Source organism: Odocoileus virginianus, chromosome 4 (genome assembly GCF_023699985.2).
Source record: "Odocoileus virginianus isolate 20LAN1187 ecotype Illinois chromosome 4, Ovbor_1.2, whole genome shotgun sequence".
Taxonomy (NCBI): Eukaryota; Metazoa; Chordata; class Mammalia; order Artiodactyla; family Cervidae; genus Odocoileus; species Odocoileus virginianus.
This window is the reverse complement of record NC_069677.1, coordinates 13,316,022-13,340,537: the sequence shown is the minus strand read 5'-3', so window position 1 is coordinate 13,340,537 and position 24,516 is coordinate 13,316,022. Positions and strand designations below refer to the sequence as shown.

General features: G+C 44.4%; 2 protein-coding genes across 8 annotated transcripts in view; one reads left to right on the top strand and one right to left on the bottom strand.

The window, feature by feature from the left end:
- Positions 1–6,940, top strand: part of PCYT1A (phosphate cytidylyltransferase 1A, choline) — a 56,038-nt gene extending 49,098 nt beyond the window's left edge. For 5 of the 7 annotated variants that reach the window (XM_020889658.2, XM_020889657.2, XM_070466168.1 and 2 more), the window contains one exon: positions 819–6,940. In XM_020889658.2, coding sequence (XP_020745317.1) covers positions 819–955 — 137 coding nt within the window. In that variant the 3' untranslated portion in view covers positions 956–6,940. The remainder of the gene's footprint in view (positions 1–818) is intronic. The other 2 variants (XM_070466173.1, XM_070466170.1) reach the window with 1 other exon arrangement.
- SLC51A (solute carrier family 51 member A) lies at positions 2,367–24,498 on the bottom strand. Its single transcript, XM_070466174.1, has 5 exons — positions 22,197–24,498; positions 13,924–14,000; positions 13,275–13,369; positions 3,610–3,764; positions 2,367–2,556 (listed from the first exon to the last, which is right to left on the bottom strand). Exons 2-5 carry the CDS (start codon positions 13,959–13,961, stop codon positions 2,479–2,481), a joined length of 366 nt encoding a protein of 121 aa, XP_070322275.1. The 5' UTR covers positions 13,962–14,000; positions 22,197–24,498; the 3' UTR covers positions 2,367–2,478.
- Between the last annotated feature and the right edge of the window lie 18 nt (positions 24,499–24,516).

The following is a 24,516-nucleotide window of genomic DNA, read 5'->3' as shown; positions in this document are numbered from 1 at the left end:
CTTTGAGCAAACCCCAGAACACCTGTTTCTCATTTGTAAAATAGAAAAAACAATGATTCTGAAGATTATAGTGAACTTTAATTAATGTATGAAAAGTGCCTAATATGTAGTACTGGTCATTCATAGTTGTAACTGTGATAATTCTGATGTTTCTAGTGGTGATGAATTGCAAGATTTTTAGAAGTAATGGGTAGTGAAGAAAAGAAAACAGCAAAGGTATAAGAATTTAAGGTTTAAAAATACATGTGTTATGGGCTTCATTGTGTCCCCCTAAAAGATGCATTGGAAGTCCTAATGCCCAGGACCTCAGAATGTGACCATCATTGTCTTGGTAACTGATTAGATGTAATTAGTTAAGACGAGGTCATACTGAAGTAGGGTGGGTCCTTATTCCAATATGACCGGTGTCCTTATCAGAAAAAGAGACACAGACATGAGGGGAGAATGCCCTGTGATGAGCCAAGGATGCCGAGGATTGCTGCAAACAATCAGAAGCCAGGAATAGTCAAGGAAGGGTTTGCCCCAACAGTGTTCAGTGGGCAAGTGGGCCGCTGACAGCTTGGTTTTGGACTTGAACTATGAGGCAATGCATTTCTGTTGTTTTAAGCCACCAAGTTTGTGCTATTTTGCTCCAGCAACCTTAGGAAACTGTTATAGCACAGAAAAGCAACAACTGTGGAAGGGCAGGGATTCTTTTCCACATCTCACAAGAAACCTAAGGCTTAAGAAGATTCCCAGACCCACTACTAGGCTTTATTAGTCTCAGCTCCTAACTCCTATGATTTGTGGCTCATTATTAACCATCTTTTCTCTCCCAGGGTATAGTTACCTGGAACAGAACAAATTTGGCTCCTATGTTCTGCTCGCCCAGGTGCAGCCTGGCTTGACGAAAAATGATGCCTATGGTCCACAGAGCCGACAGGGTGGACACACCGAGGAAAGTGTTGATCCATAGAGCTGTGCTCCCCTCAGAAATCTGGTGGCAGGCCAGAAAGCAGTCAGTGAGGAAGCAAGCCCCTTTCTCCTTTTTTTTCCTTTCTCCCATGGTGGGGAAAATAAAAAAGCTTCTTCTCTCCCCGTTAGAGTCCCTGAGCCTCTGCTTTTCCACGGTCGCCCTGTACCTGGGGCTATCCCAACCCTGAGGCCCTGAGTCAGGGGATATTGGCTCCAGCTATTCCTTCTGGAGCTCAAAGGAATTAAACTCATCTTGGCCTCTGCTGCCCCTTACTCTGGACTTACGTCTGATGGGTCAAAGATGCCATCAGGGATGAGAAACAGGCCCACCAGGCTCAGCGATATCTTGAAGAAGGCGTACTGGATGGGGCCCAACAGCAGCAGCTGAAGCCTCTTCCTGAAGTGGGAAGAGGGTTAGGAACATAGACCTGCAAATCACCCACCCACCAGAACTTCCAGCTCTCTCACTGGGTTCCTGGCAAGGCTTGGCCACCATCATAGACACCAACATAGTCAAGTGGGTGGGGACTCAGGAAGAGCATTGGGAACCGTCTTTACTGCCTCCCACTCACCCTCAGACCATAGTGATGCCTTTTGAGCAACAACTATCTGAGGATTGACCCCAACCTCATTAACTGAAATGGATGGAAAGGGAAAATAAATAGCCCAAAGTGCAATTTGTTCTCTGTGATAAAGTTTGTAGGGGACAGTGAGCGTAAGTGATGGGAACTCTGGAGTTCTCCTTCCTCTGTTCCTCCTACCCCTGTGTGGGTGCCCAGTGTGTGGGTCCTGGCTGTGGGATGCCCACCCTTTCATCACTGACTTTGTTCTATTCAAGCCAAATCCCATGAGGCTTGAAACAGGACTGAGAGAGTCAGCAGAGGCTCTTAAGAGAGTGCAGAAGAGGCCAATCTGCTCTTCCAGGCAGACTCTCCCTCCCATCTCACCTGGTGATCTTGATTCGGGGGCAGCAGGGGCAGCAGCAGCAGCAGGGGCCTGTATGGATCATCACCGGGGTGTCCTTCAGTGTCCTCAGTACTGCCTCCTTCCCACCAAAGCCTTCCACCATGGCCTGCATCAGCAGGTAAAAGCACATTGCGTAAAACCTGGAGTTGGGGGAGAGGTGGGAGGTGGGTCTGAGAGCACACAGAAGGGGAGGCGGCAGCAGCTGGTGGGATACCACTTGCTGCCAAAGAAAAACAGACTGCAAAAGGACAGGGAGAAGGGGGCTTCCTGAAGGGATCAGGTAGGGTCTAGGCATTTTGAGTGTGTGACTCAAGAGAAGTGAGAGAGAGGACAGGTGGAAGAGGGCAGGCTGTGAGAACAAAATGGTGCCCGAGATGCACTAGAAGTTCAAGAGACAAATTGGGAAGGGCTCGATTTGTGATTGGTTTTGTTTGCATGGATTTATGGAGGGGACGGGGGGTAAAAAAAAAAAGACAAACTCTGGATTCCCAGGGCTGAGAGGACCAGAAGGGGGACCCCAGAGAGATATCAAGTTCAGCTGGGGGCAGGGCAGGACACTCACGCAGTTATGGCCATTTCCACAAGTGTGAGGGCACGAGGAATCCAGAGACCAAAGCAGCAGAATGCAGACACTATCTGCTTGGAGAAATGCCAGGAGCTGGTTAGGGTAAGGAAGGAGACTGCATGCTCACCTTTTGTGGCAAGAGCTCAAGGAAGCAAAAGCTAAACACCTGAGGCACCATTATTTAAAAGTGACCAACTGGGGACTTTTCCTCATGGTCCAGTGGCTAAGACTCCAAGCTCCCAAGGCAAGTGGCCTGGGTTCATTCCCTGGTCAGGGAACTAGATCCCACATGCCACAACTAACACCTGGCACAGCCAAACAAATGTTTAAAAAAAAAAGTGACCGGTTGGAAAAAGAGCTAGTTAAATCAACTAATTAAAAAAAATGTTTTTAAATTCAGCTGTCAGTTTATTCCTTGTCTAGGGTTAGAGACAGCAAGTCACCTTGAGCCAGAGGCTCTTTTGAAGACTATCTCTCAACATACGTCACTGGAGTAGGAATAGGTCAGTTCATCTTTAAGAGTACGTAGATCAAGATCCAACCCTTCCTTTTCAACATCCCATGTTATTAGAGCACCTCTGATGTCTTCAGATGGCCCAGGCAGATGTCATCTGGCAGAAAAGGACCTCAAGGGCTTTGTTCTTCACCCAAAACAGACACAGAGCTCACCACACGTAAAGAGGAACCCCATCTTGTGGCCTGTGAGCATGCCAAAGAGCTATCAAATGGCTGTAAGAGTGAGTTAGAAGGACTTACAACATGAGGGTAGAGTGAACATGACCCCATGGGAAAAAAATTACTCTCCTCCTACCCTCTGAGGAACCACTGCTGGTCTGTGCAGGAAGCAGGCTTATTTTAACAGCAACACAAGTAGCAGGGGAGTAGTGAGTGGGATAGCTGGTGGGCTCAGACCATTCTCCGGCTGTTCTTAGAGCTGTTTCTGTGGCTCTAAGATTTCAAACACTCCACCCCACTGACTGTGACCTCCCAAGCATGCGATCTTGACTGCAGATAGCAGACTAAAACCCCCACCCTAAAGTAGTAGAGGAAGGCAACTTGAATTACTGAGTTGAAAGGAATCCTCCTCTTCAGCCCCTCCCCAAAGACAGCAGCAGGACCCTCACCGTGGGTGAAGAGCTGCACCAGAGCAGGGTCTTCCTCTTGATAGGGCAGCGAGTGTTCTTGTGCACGTAGACAGCAGCCTCCAGGAAGATGGCTATTGAGCCCAGGACAAGCAAGGTCATGATGACCATGAGGGAAATTTCCATAGGGCCCAATGCTTGAGTGGAAAGAGAGGACAGACTCCAGTAAGCTGAAGACCAGGGCTGAGGAGCAGAAGATGTGGGCTTCCTCATATGCATCTAAATTGCTTTACCACATCTCGAATTACCTGATCTCGGCTTCCCTTCATGCAGAAGATGAGCTTTTTCTTAGACCTAGAATTTCCAACATGTGACTAAGAAATAGTCATTCTTCTGCATTCATGAGAGACTAGACCAGATCCATCTAAGTATGGTAAGGCTTACTTGAATCGGAATATAGACACTAGACAAGTTTGCACATAATGAACAAAAATTCTAAGTTCGGAGGTCAACAGGGCCTATTCACTTTTCTCAGTGTCAGGGGTTATGCTAGCAGATGGACCAGTTAACATTATAATTAAAGCAGAATATATACTTCTGATATGTATCAGAATATATACTGATATACTTCAGTCACTCGTTGTGTTGTCCGACTCGTTGTGACCCCATGGACTGCAGCATGCCAGGCTTCCCTGTCCATCACCAACTCTTGAAGCTTGCTCAGACTCATGTCTATTGAGTTGGTGATGCCATCCAGTCATCTCATTCTCTGTTGTCCCCTTCTCCTCCTGCCTTCAATGTTTCCCAGCATCAGGGTCTTTTCAAATGAGTCAGCTCTTTGCATCAGGTGGCCAAAGTATTGGAGTTTTGGCTTCGGCACCAGTCCTTCCAATGGAGAAGGCAATGGCAAACCTCTTCAGTATTCTTGCCTTGAGAACCCCATGAACAGTATGAACTTGATATATTTAGAGATGTTTAAGTTTGATTTCGAAAATTTTGTCACTTTACTGGGGCACACAAAGGGACTTTTACAAAAGAAGTGGACCCAACTAAAGACTCTAAGGATATTTGACCTATGCTGGTCCCAAGTACACTTATTCTCACATTAAATGTAATCTAGTAGCTGTCTTTAGTGTTTATTGAAATCATTTGAGGAGTTGTTAAAAAGTAGCTGTCCAGACCCCCACTCCCTATACCCCCTGCCACCATCAATGCTATTCCCATAGATCTGGCATGTAATCTGTGTTTTAAACAAGCTCACCTGATAATAGAAGACAAACATTTTAACAAACACCAGTGAAGATCCTCTGGCCTCACCCTTGCTAACAGGAAAACACTAATATAGTCACAATATTTGTTTCTGAGCATGTTCTAATCAGTACAACAATGTTTTAAACGAAGAGTTCCATGTCCTTGGTAACTAAGCCTGGACCCTCATTTATCTAAGTCTCTTCCCTAGTTGGCAGACTCTTTCCTTTTAGCCTCCCAACTGGCTAGATGACAGAAGAAGCAGGGGAAGACTGGCAGAGTCCAGCCACTGTCCTATTGCATTGGGAGTAAAGGAAATCAACCCTGAATACTCATTGGAAGGATTGATGCTGAAGGTCAAATACTTTGGTCACCTGATGCAGTTAGCTGACTCATTGGAAGAAACCCTGAAGCTGGAAAAGATTGAAGGCAGAAGAAGAGGAGGGTGACAGAGGACGAGACGGCTGGATGGTATCACTGATGCAATGGACATGAACTTGGACAAACTCCAGGAGATAGTGAGGGACAGGGAGGCCTGGCATGCTGCAGTCCATGGGGTCGCAAAGAGTCTGACATGACTGGGTGACTGAGCAACAATGAGAGGATATTGGCTGGTCTGCCCTGTTTTGGTGACTGAGGGCAGCTCAGAGCTACTGACACCAAAACAAGGAAGAAGGAGACTACATCCCAGTGAAGACTTGAGTTGTCATCTGGATCAGTCATACTTGATGACATCACAAGGAGCAACCAGGACAAAGGTGAATTTGTCAAAAACTACTTTGATGCTTTTTTGGGGTCATTTATTTTTATTAGCTGGAGGCTAATTACTTTACAATATTGTAGTGTTTTTTTCCATACATTGACATGAATCAGCCATGGATTTACATATGTTCCCCATCCTGATCCCCCCTCCCACCTCCTTCCCCATCCCATCCCTTTGGGTCTTCCCAGTGCACCAGCCCTGAGCACTTGTCTCATACATCCAACCTGGGCTAGCGATCTGTTTCACACTTGATAATATACATGTTTCAATGCTATTCTCTTAGATCATCCCACCCTCGCCTTCTCCCACAGAGTCCAAAAGTCTGTTCTATACATCTGTGTCTCTTTTTCTGTCCTGCATATAGGGTTATCATTACCATCTTTTAAAATTCCATATATATGCATTAGTATACTGTATTAGTGTTTATCTTTCTGGCTTACTTCACTCTGTATAATGGGATGCTCTTGAACTGTGGTGTTGGAGAAGACTCCTGAGAGTCCCTTGGACTGCAAGGAGATCCAACCAGCCAATCCTAAAGGAAATCAGTCCTGGATATTCATTGGAAAGACTGATGCTGAAGCTGAAACTCCAATACTTTGGCTACCTGATGCAAAGAACTGACTCATTTGAAAAGACCCTGATGCTGGGAAAGATTGAAGACGGGAGGAGAAAGGGACAACAGAGGATGAGATGGTTGGATGGCATCACCAACTCGACAGACATGAGTTTGAGTAAGCTCCGGGAGCTGGTGATGGGCAGGGAGCCTGGCGTGCTGCAGTCCATGGGGTTGAAGTCCATGGAGTCGACACGACTGAGTGACTGAACTGAACTGAACTTTGATCCTGGTTGTTCCTATTTCAGGGCACGTGTTTTTGCTTGCTTTCTCCAAGAGGCCCTTTATCTCTGACCACAGTTAGGTCTGTGATCAATCCAGAGGACCTGCTGCAGGGAAGGCGGTCCTTGGACAATCTCCCTGCCTATACTTCTGAAGTCAGTGGTAAGCTTTTCCTTTCTGCTACAGGCCTCAAAAGACAAGACTGTGCTGTTCTTCCCTCCTCCCCATTCCTGTCTCCACCTGCTTCCACTTAATTAGGATGCAGCCCACTGTGTGACCAAATTATTGGATTGGTGTTGCTATTTAGTTCTGTTGCCTCATTCTCAATTACCTCTACAGATATTGCTCTAGTAGGCCCCGCAAGTTTTAAACATTAACAAAATAAAACAAGCAAAAAACCACCTGGCTGCAATCCTTAATTAAAAAGAGACTTCACCTCCCTTCCTTGAAATTTTAAAGACATAACCGAGGATCTTTTTTTCTGACACAATTTTATCCTTATACAATAAAAATATGGATTTAAAACAGTTGCCATTGTTTTATCATGATATACACATAAAGCCTTCCATGTATCAAAATAATTCCAGATAGATTAAAAAGATAAATCTTTAATAAACAACAAGGATCTACTGTATAGCACATGGAACTCTGTTCAATATTATGTGCCAGCCTGGATGGGAGGGGGTTGGGGCTTGGGGGGAGAATGGATACATGTATATGTATGGCTGAGTCCCTTCTCTGTTTATCTGAAAGTATCACAACATTGTTAATCAGCTATGCCTCAATATATTTAAAAACTGTTTTAAAAAAGAGGTATTTATTTAAAAATAAAACGGAAAATTGAGAGAAGGAAAAAAAAGAGAGAATTGTATTTTCATCAAAACCTGAGGGAAGACCTTCCTAAGCTTAGGTGTAATCCAAGAAATCACAAAGAGAAGGATAGTCAAATTTGATATAAAGAGTTCAAACTTCTGAATATTAAAAGTATAGGCAGTAAGGTGGTGATTTCACAGATGCACACTTGGGTAAAAATCCATCAAATTATATACATAAAATCATTGCCCTTTCCTGAATGTAATTTACAACTGAAACAAACAAACCTTAATGTGAACAAAGCAGAAAGCAAAATTACCACAGGAAATTCCCTGGCTCTCTGGTGGTTAGGACCTGGTATGTTCACTCCTGGCAGCCAGGGTTTGATCCCTGGTTGGGGAACTAAGATCCCAAAAGCCACATGGTGTGACCAGAAAGAAATAAAAATAAATAGCATAGTAAAACTATAGCCATGTAAAGGATTTGGCTGAAGAGAAGGATAGAAAAGAGTTGAAGGAAAGAAAAGAGTGGGGCCCTAATATCTTTATCATATAAAATGGAATGTGAAGAAGTACTGTCCATAGTTGACAGAATAAGAAATAAACTATAGGTGTAGTATATACAGCTGTAAAGATAACCAACTAAAAATAATGATGAAACCATGTGGAATGAGTAGAAATTTGGTACTAAGTGAATTAAATCTTTATGTATTATAGAGGCAGCCACAGATAATATACAAAACTGATACCACATGAAATAATGGTAATTTGAAGGTAACTATAAAAAGAATCATCAGCTAAAAAAGTAGAATGAAGATTAAAAATGAGAATAAATAGGGCAGGGGTATGTTAATTTTCATTTGTAGCCCTTTTGTACTATTTAAAATTTTACACCATGTTCATGTGGGTTAAGATAAAAACATTAAAAACCATTGCCTAGGAATAAATTAGCAACGCCATCTTTGGGTGTTGAGACTGTGGGTGGTCTTTGTCTTCTTTCTTTTCTAATTATTTTATAACAAATATGCATTTTATAACAAATAAGCTTTTTTAAAGACATACTTTGCCAAATATGTAGTAATATGAAAAAATTCATATGATGTCATGCTTATAAAAACAGTATATAAAATTATAGTATAGTATGATTTCCACTGCTGTTAAATAAAAGCACGGAAAACAGAGCTTATTCTATGATATTTGCAGTGCTGGTCTTGAGTGGTGGGACCATGTGCGGTTTTTCTTTTTCATACTTTTCTCTATTTTTGTATTGACTTTACTGAATTATTTTTACAATGGAAATGTTTAGTTAAAAAAAAAACAGACAAAATATTAAAGTCCAGATAGGCAGAAACCAAAATTAATTCAGTAGATTTCTAAAAACCAATGTCCTTTTTTGGGAAGGGGAATACCGCTGGAGGCCCCTCCTTGAGGGACTCCCCTAGCCCCTGCTTGACTCTTGTCCTCATCAGCTCACTGAGAACTGAGAGTGGAAATAGCCCCTCCAGAAGCCATCATGTCAAAGCCTTTCTCAATCTTCACTGTCCCTGACTATTCCCTCCTCCTTGAAAATCTCTCCCATCCCGCTTGACTCCAGTAACCACAGTTCGGGCTCCTCTCCTGGAGACCCTAGGTCTCCTCTACTGATTCCTCATCCTCTCCCACACCCTGTGTTCTCCAGACTCAACCACTGCATCTCACCTCTTCTGTGTATTGAGGTTTAGGATTTCCCTACCACCCCTCAGCCACCTAACAACCACCTGAGCCATTTCTGCCTCCAGGACTTGATAGTGCTTGGCTGCTGCCTGTTCAGTGTTTCTCCCTGAGCTCCCCGTGTCTGGCTCATTCTCATCACTGAGCTCTCTGCTCAAAGGCCCCTCCGCAGTCAGCAACCCTTGAGTCTCCAGTGTGGTGTTATCTCTCTCTCCCAAGTTGCTCTCACAGTGAGGTTATTTACATATTTATTGCTTGTCCCCATAGAGTGATGGTAGTGTGAACTCCACAAAGGCAGGGACTTTGTCAAGCTTGTTTTCTGTTCTATCTCCAAGTGCATGCAACAGTAACTGTGACTATTTGTTCAATGAAAGAAATGACCACATGAGGATTCTTACTGTCATCTCCAGTTACAAGCTTTTCCAGGAAACTAGACTTAGAGTTGAGCACCTCACCCATGATCACACAGCCTGAAAGTGACAGAGCTGGGATTTAAACCCAAGGGTTCCTGATCCTAACTAAGCCCGTTCTTTTCACCATTACACATGCTGACTCTTTGTGTGTGTTCACATAACTATGGGAAGAAATTTGGAATAATATTAACCATCAAAAGTTGCTTAAGTTGATGAAGGTGGAGGTGAGGCATATTCCAGCTATTCAATATGAAAGTGCTTTTGCAGTTTCTTGTATCTGCTGCCTTTTGTGCTCTATTCTTTCTCATGCTTGCAGTATCTACAGGCTCTCACATTCACTTCCACAGGGCAAAAGCTAGGAGGGAGAACTTCCTTAGCATCCAGAGCCAACACCACTATTCTACCTCAAACTCATTTATCTCCTTAGAAGATCATCCTCTATCTTACTTTTCTGTATCTTAACAGATATTATGAAACAAAAGTTTCTGATGGCTCAAGGATTTTTTGAAACACGTTTAACAAGGTTAAACATGTTTCTTTCCTGCAGAGTATAAGTTTTAAATCTGATTTATATTGTTAATTTCCAAAAGGAGGATGCAGAATACAGCTTTTATAGAACTGGTTTTTCTACAGGCTCTGTTTTCATGGAGCACTCTCTGGGATTAGTATTCCAAGGAACACACTTTGGGAATTACTTGTCTAACTGACCTGTAGAATACAACTATACTTTAGCAACTAGCAAATTCCCATTGTATCTGTAACAATGAAGATTACTTTTTAAAATAATAAAAACAATATAAGAAGATTGAAACTTTGGGAAAAAAAGCTTTACGCATAATCCTAGCTAGTTCCTAACCAAAAATTATTCTCCTTTTTGCACGTATTTCCATGGAGGTGAAGAGCATAGGCTCTAAGCTCAAAGTAAAATCCCATTTACTTCTTGCTCTTTAATCGTGGGTAGATTATTATCCTCCAATTAAACCTCTTAGCATGACTCAATGGTAGTATTTGCTCAATAAAAAGTAGCTTTAAAAAACATCCTGTTTAAAGTGTATACATATTGTATTACTGCAATCATACTGTAAAATTTGCATTCTGTTTTTTCCACCTAACATTTCACCACAGTCTGTCAAAAATTATTTTTATAATTATTTTACAATTATAAAGGTTTTTAAAATAAAGAGAATAATAGAGCTGCATTAATATATCCATAATCCATTTTGATGAGTTATGATATTGCCAGTTTTGTTTCAAAAGTTATTCTTAGAAAAATAAAACATTACAGGTGTACTTGAAGGCCCTGTATATATCTCCAGGGTCCTTTTCCCTTCACTTACTTCACCTCCCAGGGTTAACTACTATTCTGAAATTGGTGTGTATCTTTTCCTTTATGTTTTAATTTTTTTACAATGTATGTACATGCTCAACATATTATATTGCTTTGCATTAAAAAAAACTATATAAATGTTTTCCACTCAACATTGTTTTCATGGTTGTTATTATTTTCATTGTGACAAACAAATGCTACCCTAAGCATTCTTAGATGTGTCTCCTTGGCATGTATAGGAGAGTTCCTCTATTCCTCCCCATCTAAGATCCTGAAAGCCACGTGGTATGGCCAAAAAGAAAAAAAAAAACAAACACACAGTGGGTTTAAGTCCCAGGCTGGGTTGTGTGGTTGCAGTTACTATATTATTGCTTAAATTATTCTAGTCTTCTAATATATAACCTTTAATATCTGGTAGGGCATGTATCCTCCTTACTCTTTTTCAAAATTGTCTTGGCTTTTCTTGGCCCTTCACTCCCCCCAAGTAAAAGTTTGGATCAGTCCATTAATAAGAAAATACTCTAGGGATTATAACTGTAGTCATATCACAGGCATTTCAAAAACAAATTATTGAAAGTTTCAATGGTTCTTTCAGAATAGTTCTTTCTTAAATAGCACTTAAGAAACAAAGAGTTTACAAATGAAGGAGGAAGGGGTTTCACCACATTGTCCAATGGGCACCTCTTCCTGACTGTCCTATTTCTGTCAGTGTCATCACCACTGTTGAGATTCTCGGAGTCATCATTAGAGTTTCTTTTTCTTTCACTTACCTTGTCTAAATATTTACCAGATTGCCTGCTATTTCTTTGGATTGCCTGTATTTTCCAATCTGCCCTTCCTTTCCCTGACACTGCTCTGGTGCAGACTCTTACCCTTCCTGTTAGGCTGGGGCACTGACCTCCAATTTATACCCCTGCTTCTTAAGGCCCTTACTCTCCAAAGTCTATCTTGATTACTAATTAATGGTCCTGAAATACTATCCAGCTCCTCCCAATCTCAGAGCCCTCATCTATTCCTACCTGCAGGGTAAAGTACAACTCCTCTGCCTGACACTCAGCAGGCCCCACCTTACCTGCCTAGCCCTCTCAACTGTCCCCTGCTTCCTCCCCAGTAACCTTGAATCTCCCCAGTGCCTGGAGAGCCTGCCTACTCATTCTTTCTCCACTCCAGCTTCCTACTTTCCAACTGTTACTCACTCCAACAGTTCAATGGGGGATCAAGGTAGCTCCCCAGACTACCAGACCCAGAATGGTCTACCTACTTTGAATATCCTCAGTGCTTCTATTTGCATATTTTGCAGCAAAGCAATGTGCGATCCATTTTCACTGTGTGAGATAGGGTTTCTCAATCTCAGCACTATTGACCCCTTGCCCCAGCTAATTCCTTGGTTGTGGGGACTTTCCTTTGTTTCCAGGGCAAACTCCCTGACCTCTACTCCGATAGATGCCAGTTAGCACCCTCTACTTGTGGTGACTGGAACTGCCTCCAGACATTGCCAAAAGTATCCTGTGAGACAAAGTTGCCTCTGGTTGACAGCACCAGTGTGTGAGAAGACTCGTGTCACCATCCGCACTCTCTGAACAAGAAATCCCTGGAGTCAGATGTAGCATCTGCCTACTTGCATGAACCACAGAGCAGCTACAAGGCAGCCCTGGACCTCCTCTGGCAGTTGGTTTTCACTCCAGTTCAGAGCATCTGAAACAAAGGCATGCCCGTATCTGCCTGCTAGTACATGCTGACCACACCCTACTGTTTAGGAAGTCTCCTTCTTGAGGTAACAATGTCAGGAAGGAGAATGGAAAAAGCATTAAGGATAGAGACACTGATTCCTACTCATCAACGTCTAAGAGATGGTTGATCATGCAGTAAGAAAACAAAATACAGTGTGGATGGGAGCCACATTTGCTATCAAGATGCTAGGGTCATTTGATTGCCATGTTTTAGGTGTCCAGGGACTAAATGGAGTCCTATCCTATGACTTTCATTTTCAAAACCAATTCAGTAATAAGAGCTAGTTGGCCAACACTGTCAGAATACTTTTACAGGTTCACCTAAGTTTTAAGAATATTATTCATAATACACTCTCCAGAGTGGTATAGACTCATTTTAAGGAGGATGTTGTGCAGGCCTCAAAGGGATTCTGTGGGACTTTGGGCACACACGTGAGTCCCTGGGTGGCCCTAGGGTCTGAAAAATGTTCCAGGTCATTGTCCCCCATATGAATCGGGGAGTCCCAACATGCAGGTTTTTCTCCAGGCCACACAGCCGTGCCCCTCTTTTGACTTTTTGGCTCCTCCACAGTTGTACTTTCCCCAGCTTTTAAATTTTTTTGACTGTACTACGCAGCATGTAGGATCTTACTTCCCTAACCAGGGATCAAACCTGCACCCCACCCTGCATAACCTCTGGACCACTAGGGAAGTTCCCTAAAAGGTTTTTACCAAGATTGACACTGGGTTAGCCATCCTCCCAGGCACTCCCTCTATGCTGGCCAGCTCAGGACCACCTCCTCTCAGCTCCTCTCAGCTGTTTTGACTTCTGCCTTGGGATGCTCATTTTTCCTTCTTTCGGTTCCCTCTGGGGAGGGTCCCTGACTCACCTCTCAGAAGCTGGGCTGCAGTGGGAGGGTAAGAGAAGCAGGCAGAGGGAACGCTGTAATTGGTTTTCAGAATCTCCAGAAGATCTGCTGTGTACCTGGAGAGACACCAGCCTGTGTTCAGAATATGAGGACTTGGGGCCGGCAGGTGGGTAAGCAGAAGGAACACCAGCAACTTGACACTCCCTTGAACACTCCTAGGTTCATGGAGCATCTCCATTTCCCCTCAAGCCCCAAGTGACAGTCTGCAGGTCTGGCTGCAGTGCTCGAAAAGCCCACAGTCCATCCCCTCCACTTCCATAGGGGCAGCAGCCCAGGGGTTGGCTAGGGAGAAAAAGCAGGGTCCCAGAGAAAGAATGGACCCTTAGCACCAGGAACGGGTCCCCAGCTGGGCAGAGCTCTATGCATGTCCCTCATGCCCCTTCCACCTCTGGGATCTTCCTCTGCCTGGTTGGGGGCCAAAGCTAAGACTCTGAGGGGTCATACACTCACCCTTCCCCACAGTGTCCCTGAGGACCTTCCGGAATGACCAGACCATTGTCAGTCCTGTTTCATTCTTGTGCTGAGAGGGAGGTAGGGACAGGCCAGAGTGAGAGGGCCCCCTGCTGCTTAGCAACTGGCTCCTGGCTTGGGGCCTGCCTCCTTCACTCACCTGGGATCGAGCCTTATCTGAGTCCTGCCTGGCTCCATCGTCTTCTTGCTCTATCCGGCTTTCCTTCCCGGCAGGCACTGAGGGCCAAGGAGAGACAGGTAAGCTGGGGCCCTGAGGGGAGGTGGCTTCAGCTGACTGCGGCTTCCAAGACTGGCCGTGGGTTGGTGGAGTGGCTGGGTCTTCCTTCCCCTCTGGCTCTCTCCCTCCTCAGGCCTCCTGTGCCCACAAGTTCCTTTCTCGGAGTTCACCTCAGAGGAATTTGAACCCCTCAGCTGGCTGAGTTCCCTGGTTCCTGACTCCTCCCTGACCGTAGGTGTGGTCCCTCTTTCTTCCCTCCCGTGAATGCCTCTGGCTACCCCTTGACCCCGGTCCACCTTCACTCTCCATCCCTTCTGAGGAGATTCCCAGGGCCCTGGTAGAGACAAAGTCCTTGATCCCCCCACAATCCCCCACCCCCACTGAGCGACCCCTCCCCCTTAGAACCCAGCAGGAACTCAGGCTCTGTCTCCCTGAAGATGGAAGTCAAGGCCAAGGCTTTGACGGTATTGGTGCTATTGGCTGGGTGTGCAGAAGGGAGGGCAGCTGGGAAATCCAGATGAGACCCAGCTTAGAGCATCCTGACGACAGGCTCATCCAGCCAAACAGCCCTAAAGGCGCAGCAAATGGGCGGAGGGGAGTATTTAAGAGGCACTTATGGAGTAGGATCTCTGGGTATTTTGACAGATTTTGAAAAACTGCCAAATGTTATGCTTACGAACTATTTTATTGATTGGTGATGTCTCTTCTTGCTTTCTCCTTAAACCTATTTAAGGCCAAACATAGTACCCCTAAGTTCCCAGCACAGGGCCTCACACATACTTAAGTGCTCCTTAAAATCAGTTGCATGACAGACAAAATAATGAAATCACAGCAACAGTAGCTAATGCCTGTTGAGTGTTTATGTAACAGGTGGTACAAGAATTGCTGCATATTCTTTCTCTCATTTAAACATCACAAGTACTCTTACAAGGTAAATGATTTTTTAAAATCTGTTTTTTAATTGGAGGATAATTGCTTTACAGTGTTGTGTTGATTTCTGCTGTACAACAAAGAAAATCAGCCACTGTTATATATACATATATATATATATATATATATATACATAAACATATATATCTGCTCCCTCTTGAGCCTCCCTCCCCACTCCCATCCTACCCCTCTAGGTCCTCAGAGCACCGGGCTGGGCTCCCTGTGTTATATAGAAGCTTCCCAGTAGCTATCTGTTTTACACATGATAGTGTATATGTGTCAATGCTGCTTTCTCAGTTCATTAAAGGTAAATGTTATCTTTGTTCTCATGTTACAGATAAGGAAACTGAGGATCAGAGGGGTTATGACACTACACTAAGTTGGATACATGGTGATATGGAGAGAGGCAGAAGGGACCTGGGTTAGGGGCTCTGTTGAGGCCTAGATGAAGTTCTTGATAGTAGAACAACAATAGCAACAAAAGCCCAGTAGAGGGTCAAGAGAGTCCGTTTTGGGAACACAGAAAAGTCCCCCTGCTCTGGGTTGGTGGGTAGATGTGGTCAGAGAAAGCAGTTACTGATGTACCAAGAAGACTCCTTACTCCTGTCCCAAAGTAGCACCTCAAAATATCTCCTGAGGATCAAGAAGAGTCCTCTCTTTTTGTTACCCTTTTCCTTAAGTACAGTTCTCTGGACAGGACAATGAAGTGATCCAGGAGTCTCAGGGGCCAATGACCTCCTGAAGTGGACATAAGGGCACAACCCGTAAGACAAGGGCACTGACCTCCAGAGGGTCAGTCGCCTGGGCCCTGCCCTAGCAAAGACCCAGGCTGACTCAGCTTCCTCAAACCATTTCCACAGGAATGCTTCCTGCTCCCTGGGTCATTCATCCCTACCCTGGTGAGAAGCCTTGAGCTTAATCACCCAAGGTCCTTCCTTAGAGCAGAACACAGGGCTTCCCCGGTGGCTCGGTAGTAAAGAATCCACCAGCCAATGCAGAAGACGCAAGTTTGATCCCTGGGTCGAGGAGGCCCCCTGGAGAAGGAAGTGGCTACCCACTCCAATATTCTTGCCTAGAAAATCCCATGGACAGGAGCCTGGTGTGCTGTAATCCATGGGGTGGCAAAGAGTCAAACACGACTGAAGCAACTGAACAACAAAAACCAACAGAGCAGAACACAGGATGCTGAGGATGTTCCCTGAAACTTCTCTGGGACAGAACTGTGGGGCAGAGGTGGGGGAGGCGGGAGAGGAGGCCTGAAGAACAGGAGGGAAGGCCGCTGGGCAGGGGCTGGCAGGCCCAGGGGAGACTGGATAATCCTCAGGTTGGATGGTGACGCAAGGAAGAGGGGCAGGTGATCGGGGAGAGGGAAAGCTCTCAAGTGTTGCTTCTGCCTCACCCAGGGTCCCTCAGTGACTATCTTTATACAGTGCGACCCATGGATTAGTTAAGGCCAGTCTGTCCATAGCTAAGGTGTGGCTAGAAGATGAGGTGGGCCAGCCAATCAGATTCTTCTCTTGCTAATTTAAGACTGTGGAACCTTGATTTTTAGAATCAAGACGAATGAAGTCTTTATTTATTTATTTATGTTTGTTTGTTTAATTTCCTCTGCAAAATCATATGGTAACATAAGACATCTATTACTTCAGTTCTGGCTTCTCAGTGTAAGGGCCATTTTTGAAAAATACAAACTGATCATACATTTCATCAGTTTTTCCCTAGGGCTCTTAAATCATTTGATATTCAAAGGCCAGTCTTTCTCTTTTAAAATACTTCTTATTGAGATAAAATTCACATAATATTCACTACCTCAGTCATTTTAAAGTAATTCGGTACATTGTCGTATATTCATAATGTTGTGCACCCATCATCATTAATCTAATTGCAGAATATTTTTATCCCCCAAAGAAACCTCGTGATTCTCAATTATTCTTTCTTCTCACCCCTTGGCAGCCATTAGTCTACTTTCTCTCTATGAATTTGCCAGTTCTGGACATTTCATCTAAATAAAATAATATAATATGTGTTTTTTTTTTTGGTAGTCTTGTTTATCTCACAAGACCTACAAAAATTATGGGGGAAAGTGCTCTATAGCCCCTCCACAAGGGCGGGGGACGGGGGAGAATGACCCTAACTCTGGCTTTCTGTATTTGAATTCTTTCATCTAACATAATGTTTTCAAGATTTATCCATATTGTAGCATGTATCAGTGCTCATTCCTTTTAATGGCTGAATAATATTCCATTGTTGGAGGAGGCAATGGCAACCCACTCCAGTACTCTTGCCTGGTAAATCCCATGGACGGAGAAGCCTGGTGGGCTGCAGTCCATGGGGTCACTAAGAGTTAGACACGACTGAGCAACTTCACTTTCACTTTTCACTTTCATGCATTTGAGAAGGAAATGGCAACCCATGCCAGTATTCTTGCCTGGAGAATCTGGGGATGGGGGAGCCTGGTGGGCTGACGTCTATGGGGTCGCACAGAATCGGACATGACTGAAGCGACTTAGCAGCAGCAGCACTATTCCATTGTATGGATATATACCATATTTTAAAAATCAGGTAATGGCATTTATTTATCAGCTAATGGACATTTGGTTTGTTTATATATTTGGCTATTATGAAAATTACTACTTTGCAAAACTCATTTATTAGCTCTAATTGAATGTGTGTGTGTGTTCTTCAGGGATTTCCATATACAATATTGTGTCATATGCAAATGGAGATGGTTTTACTTCTTTCTTTCCAATGTAGATGCTTTTATTTCTTTTTCTTGCCTAATAGCTCTATAGAACTTCCAGTACAGTGTTAAACAGAAGTGGCAAAAGCAGGTGTGCTTGTCTTCTTCCTAATCTGACAGAGAAAGTTTTCAGTCTTTCACTATTAAGATGCTGTGCTTAGTCACTCAGTCGTGTCCAACTCTTTGTGACCCCATGGAATATAACCCACCAGGCTCCTCTGTCCATGGGGATTCTCCAAGCAAGAATACTGGAGTGGGATTATGATATTAGCTGTGGGTTTTTAAAAAATGTCCTTCCTCAGACTGACGAAGTTCCCTTCTATTTCTAATCTGTCAAGGAATCATGGAAGGATTTTGCCAAATGCTTTTTCTTTTTAAAATCAGTATTTTTTTATTGAAATATAGTTATTTACAATACTGTGCTACTTTTAAGTGTTGTTGTTTAGTTGCTAAGTGGTGTCCAATTCTTTTGCAACCCCTTTGGACTATATAGCCTGCCAGGCTCCTCTAACCATGGGATTTCCCAGGCAAAAATACTGGAGTGGGTTGCCATTTCTTTCTCCAGGGGATCTTCTCAACCCAGGGATTGAACCCATGTCTCCTGTATTGGCAGGTGGATTCTTTACCACTGAACCACCTGGGAAGCCTGTTGTAGTGTATACAAAAGTGGAAATACAATGTCCTACCCATGAAACCTATATAATGTTAAAACATATGTTACTGCAATAAAATGAATTTTTAAAAAAAATTTAAAAATTGTATTCTAACTTCAATCAGCATCATAAAATGCTACTTCTTTTGCAAGATTTTAAATGTCACTTTGCAATAAGTTATCATTGTACTTGAACTTGGCATTGTTTTGCATTACAGTTGAGATGGAAAAGGAAGATGCTAGTATTAAATGAAAGGTGATGCTTGAGTGGGGCTTCATTTCTCATTCATTAGTGAATATTTTTGTGTTCTGATGTTTTAATTTACTACACAACATTATAAGTTTAGAGAGTCAGATTATGACAACTAAGAATGCAAAAAGGCTCCAGATCCTAAAATTACAAATAACAAAATACATGGTGTTGAATTCAATAAATAAATGAAACAAAAAGTCCACAAACAAACTCTAGAGATTAGGGAATGATTTGGGGACCAACACCTGTGAAAGGAGAGGGAAAGAAGGAAGGGAAGGAAGCAAGGCTGAGCAGAGGGAGATGTTGATCTGCCTCCTCCAAGGTCACATGGGGGCTAGGATGGCTCCTCAGAATTGTCTTCTATTGGAAAAGCATCTGGACCTTTATACCCTCATGTTGGACCATTCCTTGGATGCAAGCTGTCCCTGAAAAGAGGTGGGACCGTGGGTGAGGTAATTTTCTTTAGGGGAGGCAATCTCCGAAGCTGAGGCAGTTTTCTAGCCGCTGGGGGAGTAAGCTCTTCATTCCTGAGAGGGTTCTGGGAGGCACATCACAGAGTTACCTGCACATCTTAGTATGTATGAAGAACTCAGTATCTGTCACAAGAGGGAAAGGAACATTTATTCCATAAATGATGCTGGAACAATTGATTATAATGATGTGGGGAAAAAACACGATTAGACCTTCACCTAGTATCTTACCCTAACATTAATTTCAGATGGGCTTAAGAGTTAAATGAAAAAGAAAACAAGAAATATAAATATCAGATAGAAGAAGGGAAAATAAGGTAAGTTGATGCTAAGGAAATGATCCATAGATTTGATTACATAAAAACAACAAAAACTTTACACTAAACATTGCATGCAAAATTAAAAGACAAACAATAAACTGGGAACATATATTTGTAATAAACACAGCTAGAATTTTTAAGATAAAAGAGCTCCTGCAAATCTGAAAGAAAAACCCAACACTTCCATCAAAATCACAGTGAGATATCATTTTACACCCATTAGGATAGATATTACAAAAATAGAAGAAAACATGTTAGCATGGATGAGAAGAAATTGGAGTCCTTGTCCATTGTTAGCAGGAATGTAAAATAATGCAGCTACAATAGAAAATACTACGGCAGTTCCTCAAAACACTAAACATAGAATTACCATATGACCTGGAAATTCCACTTCTGGATATATACACAAAAGACTGAAAAGCAGGAACTTGAATAAACATTTGTGTACCCATGTTCATAGCAACATTATTCGCAATTCCACCAGAAGGTGGAAACAGTCTAAACGTCTATCAGCAGATGAATGAATAAACAAAATGTGGCATATGCATACAATTAAATATTGTTCAGTCTTAAAACCAAAAAAATTCCAATACATGTTACAACATACCAACTTCCAGGACTGCAGAAGCTCAAGGATGAATCTTGAGGACCTTATGCTAAGTGGAATAAGGAAGATTCAAAAGGACAGATGTATGATTCCACTTTTGTGAGAAATAGTCAAATTCATAGAGACAGAAAGTAAAACAGTGGTTAGCATGAACTGGGGGGAGGTGGAGTGAGGAGTTATTGTTTAATGGTATAGAGTTTCCTCTTGGGATGATGAAAAATTTCTGGAGTGGATAGTACTGATGGTTTATACATAACATAAAGTTTATGTTTACCACAATAAAAAACAGAGGAGAATACAAGAGAAAGATGTACAAAGGCAATTCACAAAACTACAATAAAATGACCTATGGATGTATAAAATATTTAATTTCATAAGTAATTTAAGGAGATATAAAAGATCAAGTTATCATTTGTCATCTATAAAATTGGAGAGACAATTTTACTTTAATATCTAACCATACTTCAGATAGTGATTGCAGCCATGAAATTAAAAGACGCTTACTCCTTGGAAGGAAAGTTATGACCAACCTAGATAGCATATTAAAAAGCAGAGACATTACTTTGCCAACAAAGGTCTGTCTAGTCAAGGCTATGGTTTTTCCAGTGGTTGTGTATGGATGTGAGAGTTGGACTGTGAAGAAAGCTGAGAGCCGAAGAATTGATGCTTTTGAACTGTGGTGTTGAAGACTCTTGAGAGTCCCTTGGACTGCAAGGAGATCCAACCAGTCCATCCTAAATGAGATCAGTCCTGGGTGTTCACTGGAAGGACTGATGCTGAAACTCCAATACTTTGGCCACCTCATGTGAAGTTGACTCAGTGAAAAAACCCTGATGCTGCGAGGGACTGGGGGCAGGAGGAGAAGGGGACGACAGAGGATGAGATGGGTGGATGGCATCACCGACTCAATGGACATGTGTTTGGGTAAATTCTGGGAGTTGGTGATGGACAGGGAGGCCTGGTCGCGAAGAGTCAGACACGACTGAGTGACTGAACTGAACTGAACTGAATAGTGTAGGTATTATATCGGTATGCTCATAATAGCAGTATAAATGTGTACAAACTCTCCAGAAAGCATTTGTAAATTATGCAAAATGTTTTAAATATTCACATTTGTTGGCCCCAAGTCCAGTGTTTCTAGAGAAACAGCTGGAGATGCAGGCATCTGGATAACCGCAGAGGGCACCAATGGAGCAAAGAACACAGTGAGGTGGGGTGGGGCAAGCCCTGAGAAAACATGTGGCAGAGAATTCCAGGGCAAGAGAACAGCTAGTGTGAAGGACCCAGGACTGGAATATACCAGGTGTGTTTGAGAAACAGCAAGAAGTGCTGTGTGCCTGGCTGGTGTGGAGTGAGTAAGGGCCTGAGTGTTGGGAAACAAGGTCAGAGTCAGTGGGGAAAGATCAGGAAGGGCCTTGAAAGTCATGGCAAGAACTTTGGACTTTACTCTGAGGGGGCTGGGAACAATTGGAAGGTTCTAAGCAGAGGCCATGGTCTAAGTTTTAAAAAGACAGTTACTTCATCTCAGCGGCCTCCTCAGTTGGTTGGTGGTAGCCTCAGTTCTGAGACTAGTCGGAGGCACCCAAGCCGCAGGCCCGTGTGCTAGTTGCAAGAGAGGTTTCGAATGTGGGTGTCTGGCATTTTCGGGTCCAGCTGGGCTGGAGAAACAGTCTTTGCCTTCATCAAGACATAGCTCAGGGAATCCTCCAAACACAAGGAGGTTCCGACGCTCAGTGGCTAAAACAAATGACAAGTATCAGTTGTACGTAACAGAACCCATTTTCTCACATAATAAGCTGCTCAGAGGGAGACAGTTCAAGGCTGAGGGCAGTGACTCAGTGTCAATGCTGTCACTCTGTCTGTGCCCCATGCTGACTTATTGCCTAATGGGTTGAGGTGGACCCAGCCAGCACATCTAGGTTCAAAACAGGAAGAAAGGGGCAAAACTGTACCAACTGTGTCTTTTTCCCCTTTAATCAGGAAAGCAAAAGCCTTTCCAGAAACCCTGCAACATCTACTATGTCTCATTGACCAGACTTGTGTCATGAAGCCAACCCTGGAAACAACGGAAGGTTTAGCTGCCTCCTCTCCCAAAGTGCGATTTTGTAATAACAAAAAAGGAACATGGAGATAGAACGATGAACACTGTTTCCTCTGATAAGCACTGATCCTGAAATGGTGAGCAGCATCACCCATCTTCTCCCCACGTTTCTCTAATCTCACGTGGTCCTGAAGCCAACTTCGCAGGGACAGGACCCCTCAGTCCCCAAGCACAAGCAGGAGTGTGGTTTGTTGTCAGGAGTGATGGTCACTGGCTGCAGACAGTTGGGCTGGAGAGCCGCTAGCCCCATTCTCCTCAGCCTCTGTGATGTCACACTGGAACTCCTTTTCTTCCACATTGGGCTGTGGCTTCCAAGGCTGCTGTGGCCATGGGACTCATGGAGCCCGCAGCGGGAAGGGAGTCTGGTGACTCTCATCTCCCCTGGGGTCACAGGAGGTCCAGCCATGCCGCTCTTGAAAGATGTCATGCCGCTCATGAAGGATCCCCACCCCCACTTCAGGCCCCACTTCCCTGGGTCCTCCCAAGCTTATTTGCTGCTTTCAATGTGGTGCTGCTGGTGATTTTCAGTGGCCTTTTCTTCGCATTTCCGTAAGTCTCCCACACAAGCTATCAGGTTTCTTACAGCGCAACAGAAAGGAAAGCAGATAATGATAGTACAGAGGCAGGGGGAGTGCAGAAGGGGGGTCAGGAAGGCAGGATGTTCTAGGCAAAGGGTACAGAGGTAGAGAGGGCTTGGTGCATTTGGGAGCTGCAGGTGGTTGGTAATACAGGGTGACTGGTGGAGTCTCTATGGATCTGTCACAAGCCTGGATATTTAGAGCAAGGTTTATGGTCTGTGGGTGCTGACTAGGTGAATTGGAGCTTCAGGGCTGAGTCCTGCTCTTGTCTCAGTTGCAGGTGGCTGGCCCAGAACGGGGAATGGGGTTTTCCCGTCATCACAGGCCTCCTCTTTATCCTCACCTTCTTCAGTCTCATTTCACTCAACTTCTCAGACCCGGGCATCTTGCATCAAGGTGAGACATTGGTCCCCTGGGGCTCCTGCCTGCAGGGGTGATCCCTAAAGTGCTCCTCCCATCTACCCCACCACCACTGGGGCCTTAGGGCTCCTTCACCCCACGTCCTCATTTGCTCAGGCCCTGCACCTGTCACTTCATTTCTCAAGCCATGGAGGTGTGAAAAAAAAAACAGAATCTTGGAGGTTTTCCAGTTTCCTTGGAGGGGAGGGCCAGGGCAGAAGTTTCTTGGGAGAGAAGCCAGCTCTTTACAACCACTCAGTTTTCTCTTCCTCCTCCCTACCACACAAATTCCGTAAAGCGTTGGTCACAGTACTGAAGGCCTGAGTTCACAAAGAACTCCTCAGGCTGGAAACCCACTTTCCCTGTGACTGCCAGTTTCTCTAAGCTTGGCCAGCTTGTTCAGTGGGGACTAAGGATTCCCCTGCCACCTGGTCCCCATGCTTCCTGAGCCCAGGGATGCCGTGGGGCTGCCCGCCCCCACCCTTTGCTGCAGCAGACTGATGGAAGGGCCTCCGGCTGCTGCTCAATCCTTTTCCCATGCCAGGATCCAATGAACAGGGCCCCCTGATGGTACCTGTGATATGGGTGAACCACAGGGCCTTCTGCCTGCAGTGGTGCCAAAAGTGCTGCTTCCACCGCCCGCCCCGGACCTACCACTGTCCTTGGTGCAACATCTGTGTGGAGGTAAGTGCCCCTCTCTCTTGCCTACCTACTCTCCCAGCACCTGTCTGGGACCAGGAGGCCTACTCATACGGGAGCCAGTGGTGGGCGTGAAACTACTTCTGGGACTGCTAAAGACCAAAGGCAGCAGTAATTCCCAGCCACTCTTGATCACTCAGGCAGGTCACTGCCTCTGTGCCTGCACCTTTTCCGGGAGGCTGGCCCCTTCCTGCACTGGTGCTGACATTGTAGAGGGGCATCCACATCTATGCTGGGCCTGGTCAGACACTGCTGTTCTTCCTAGGGCTCAATGACACTGGACGCCCAGATGCCCTTGGCAGGCTGCAGGACCAGCTAGGGGAACATCCTGCCTCTTCTGAATGTCTAGGCCAGAGGGTCTCCTGGTCTCCTGGGTTGCAAGTGCACAGTCTGCAACAGTTCAGCAATGTGCTGTCTTAACTGGTCCTTACAATTCTGGGAGACTGGCTGGGCAAGGGTGTTACTATTAGGCTCATCCAATGGATGAGAAAACAGATGCCCAGAGATATCCTGTGTCCTGTCCGAAGTTACACCAGGATTTATCCCAGAGAAGACCAGGCAGGTCCCGTCTCCAAAGCCTCTTGACATGACATACAGCTCTACGAGCCCTGCGGTGCTCTAACTGGGGGAATGCCAGCAGGTTAAGGACTTTGAGGCTCAGATTCTCCCTAGGAATGGGAGCCACTTTGTGAGGTCAAGGGCAGGAGGTTTAGAGGGAACGCATAAGATTTGGGGGTGATGAAAAAAAAAAGATTTGGGGGCGACG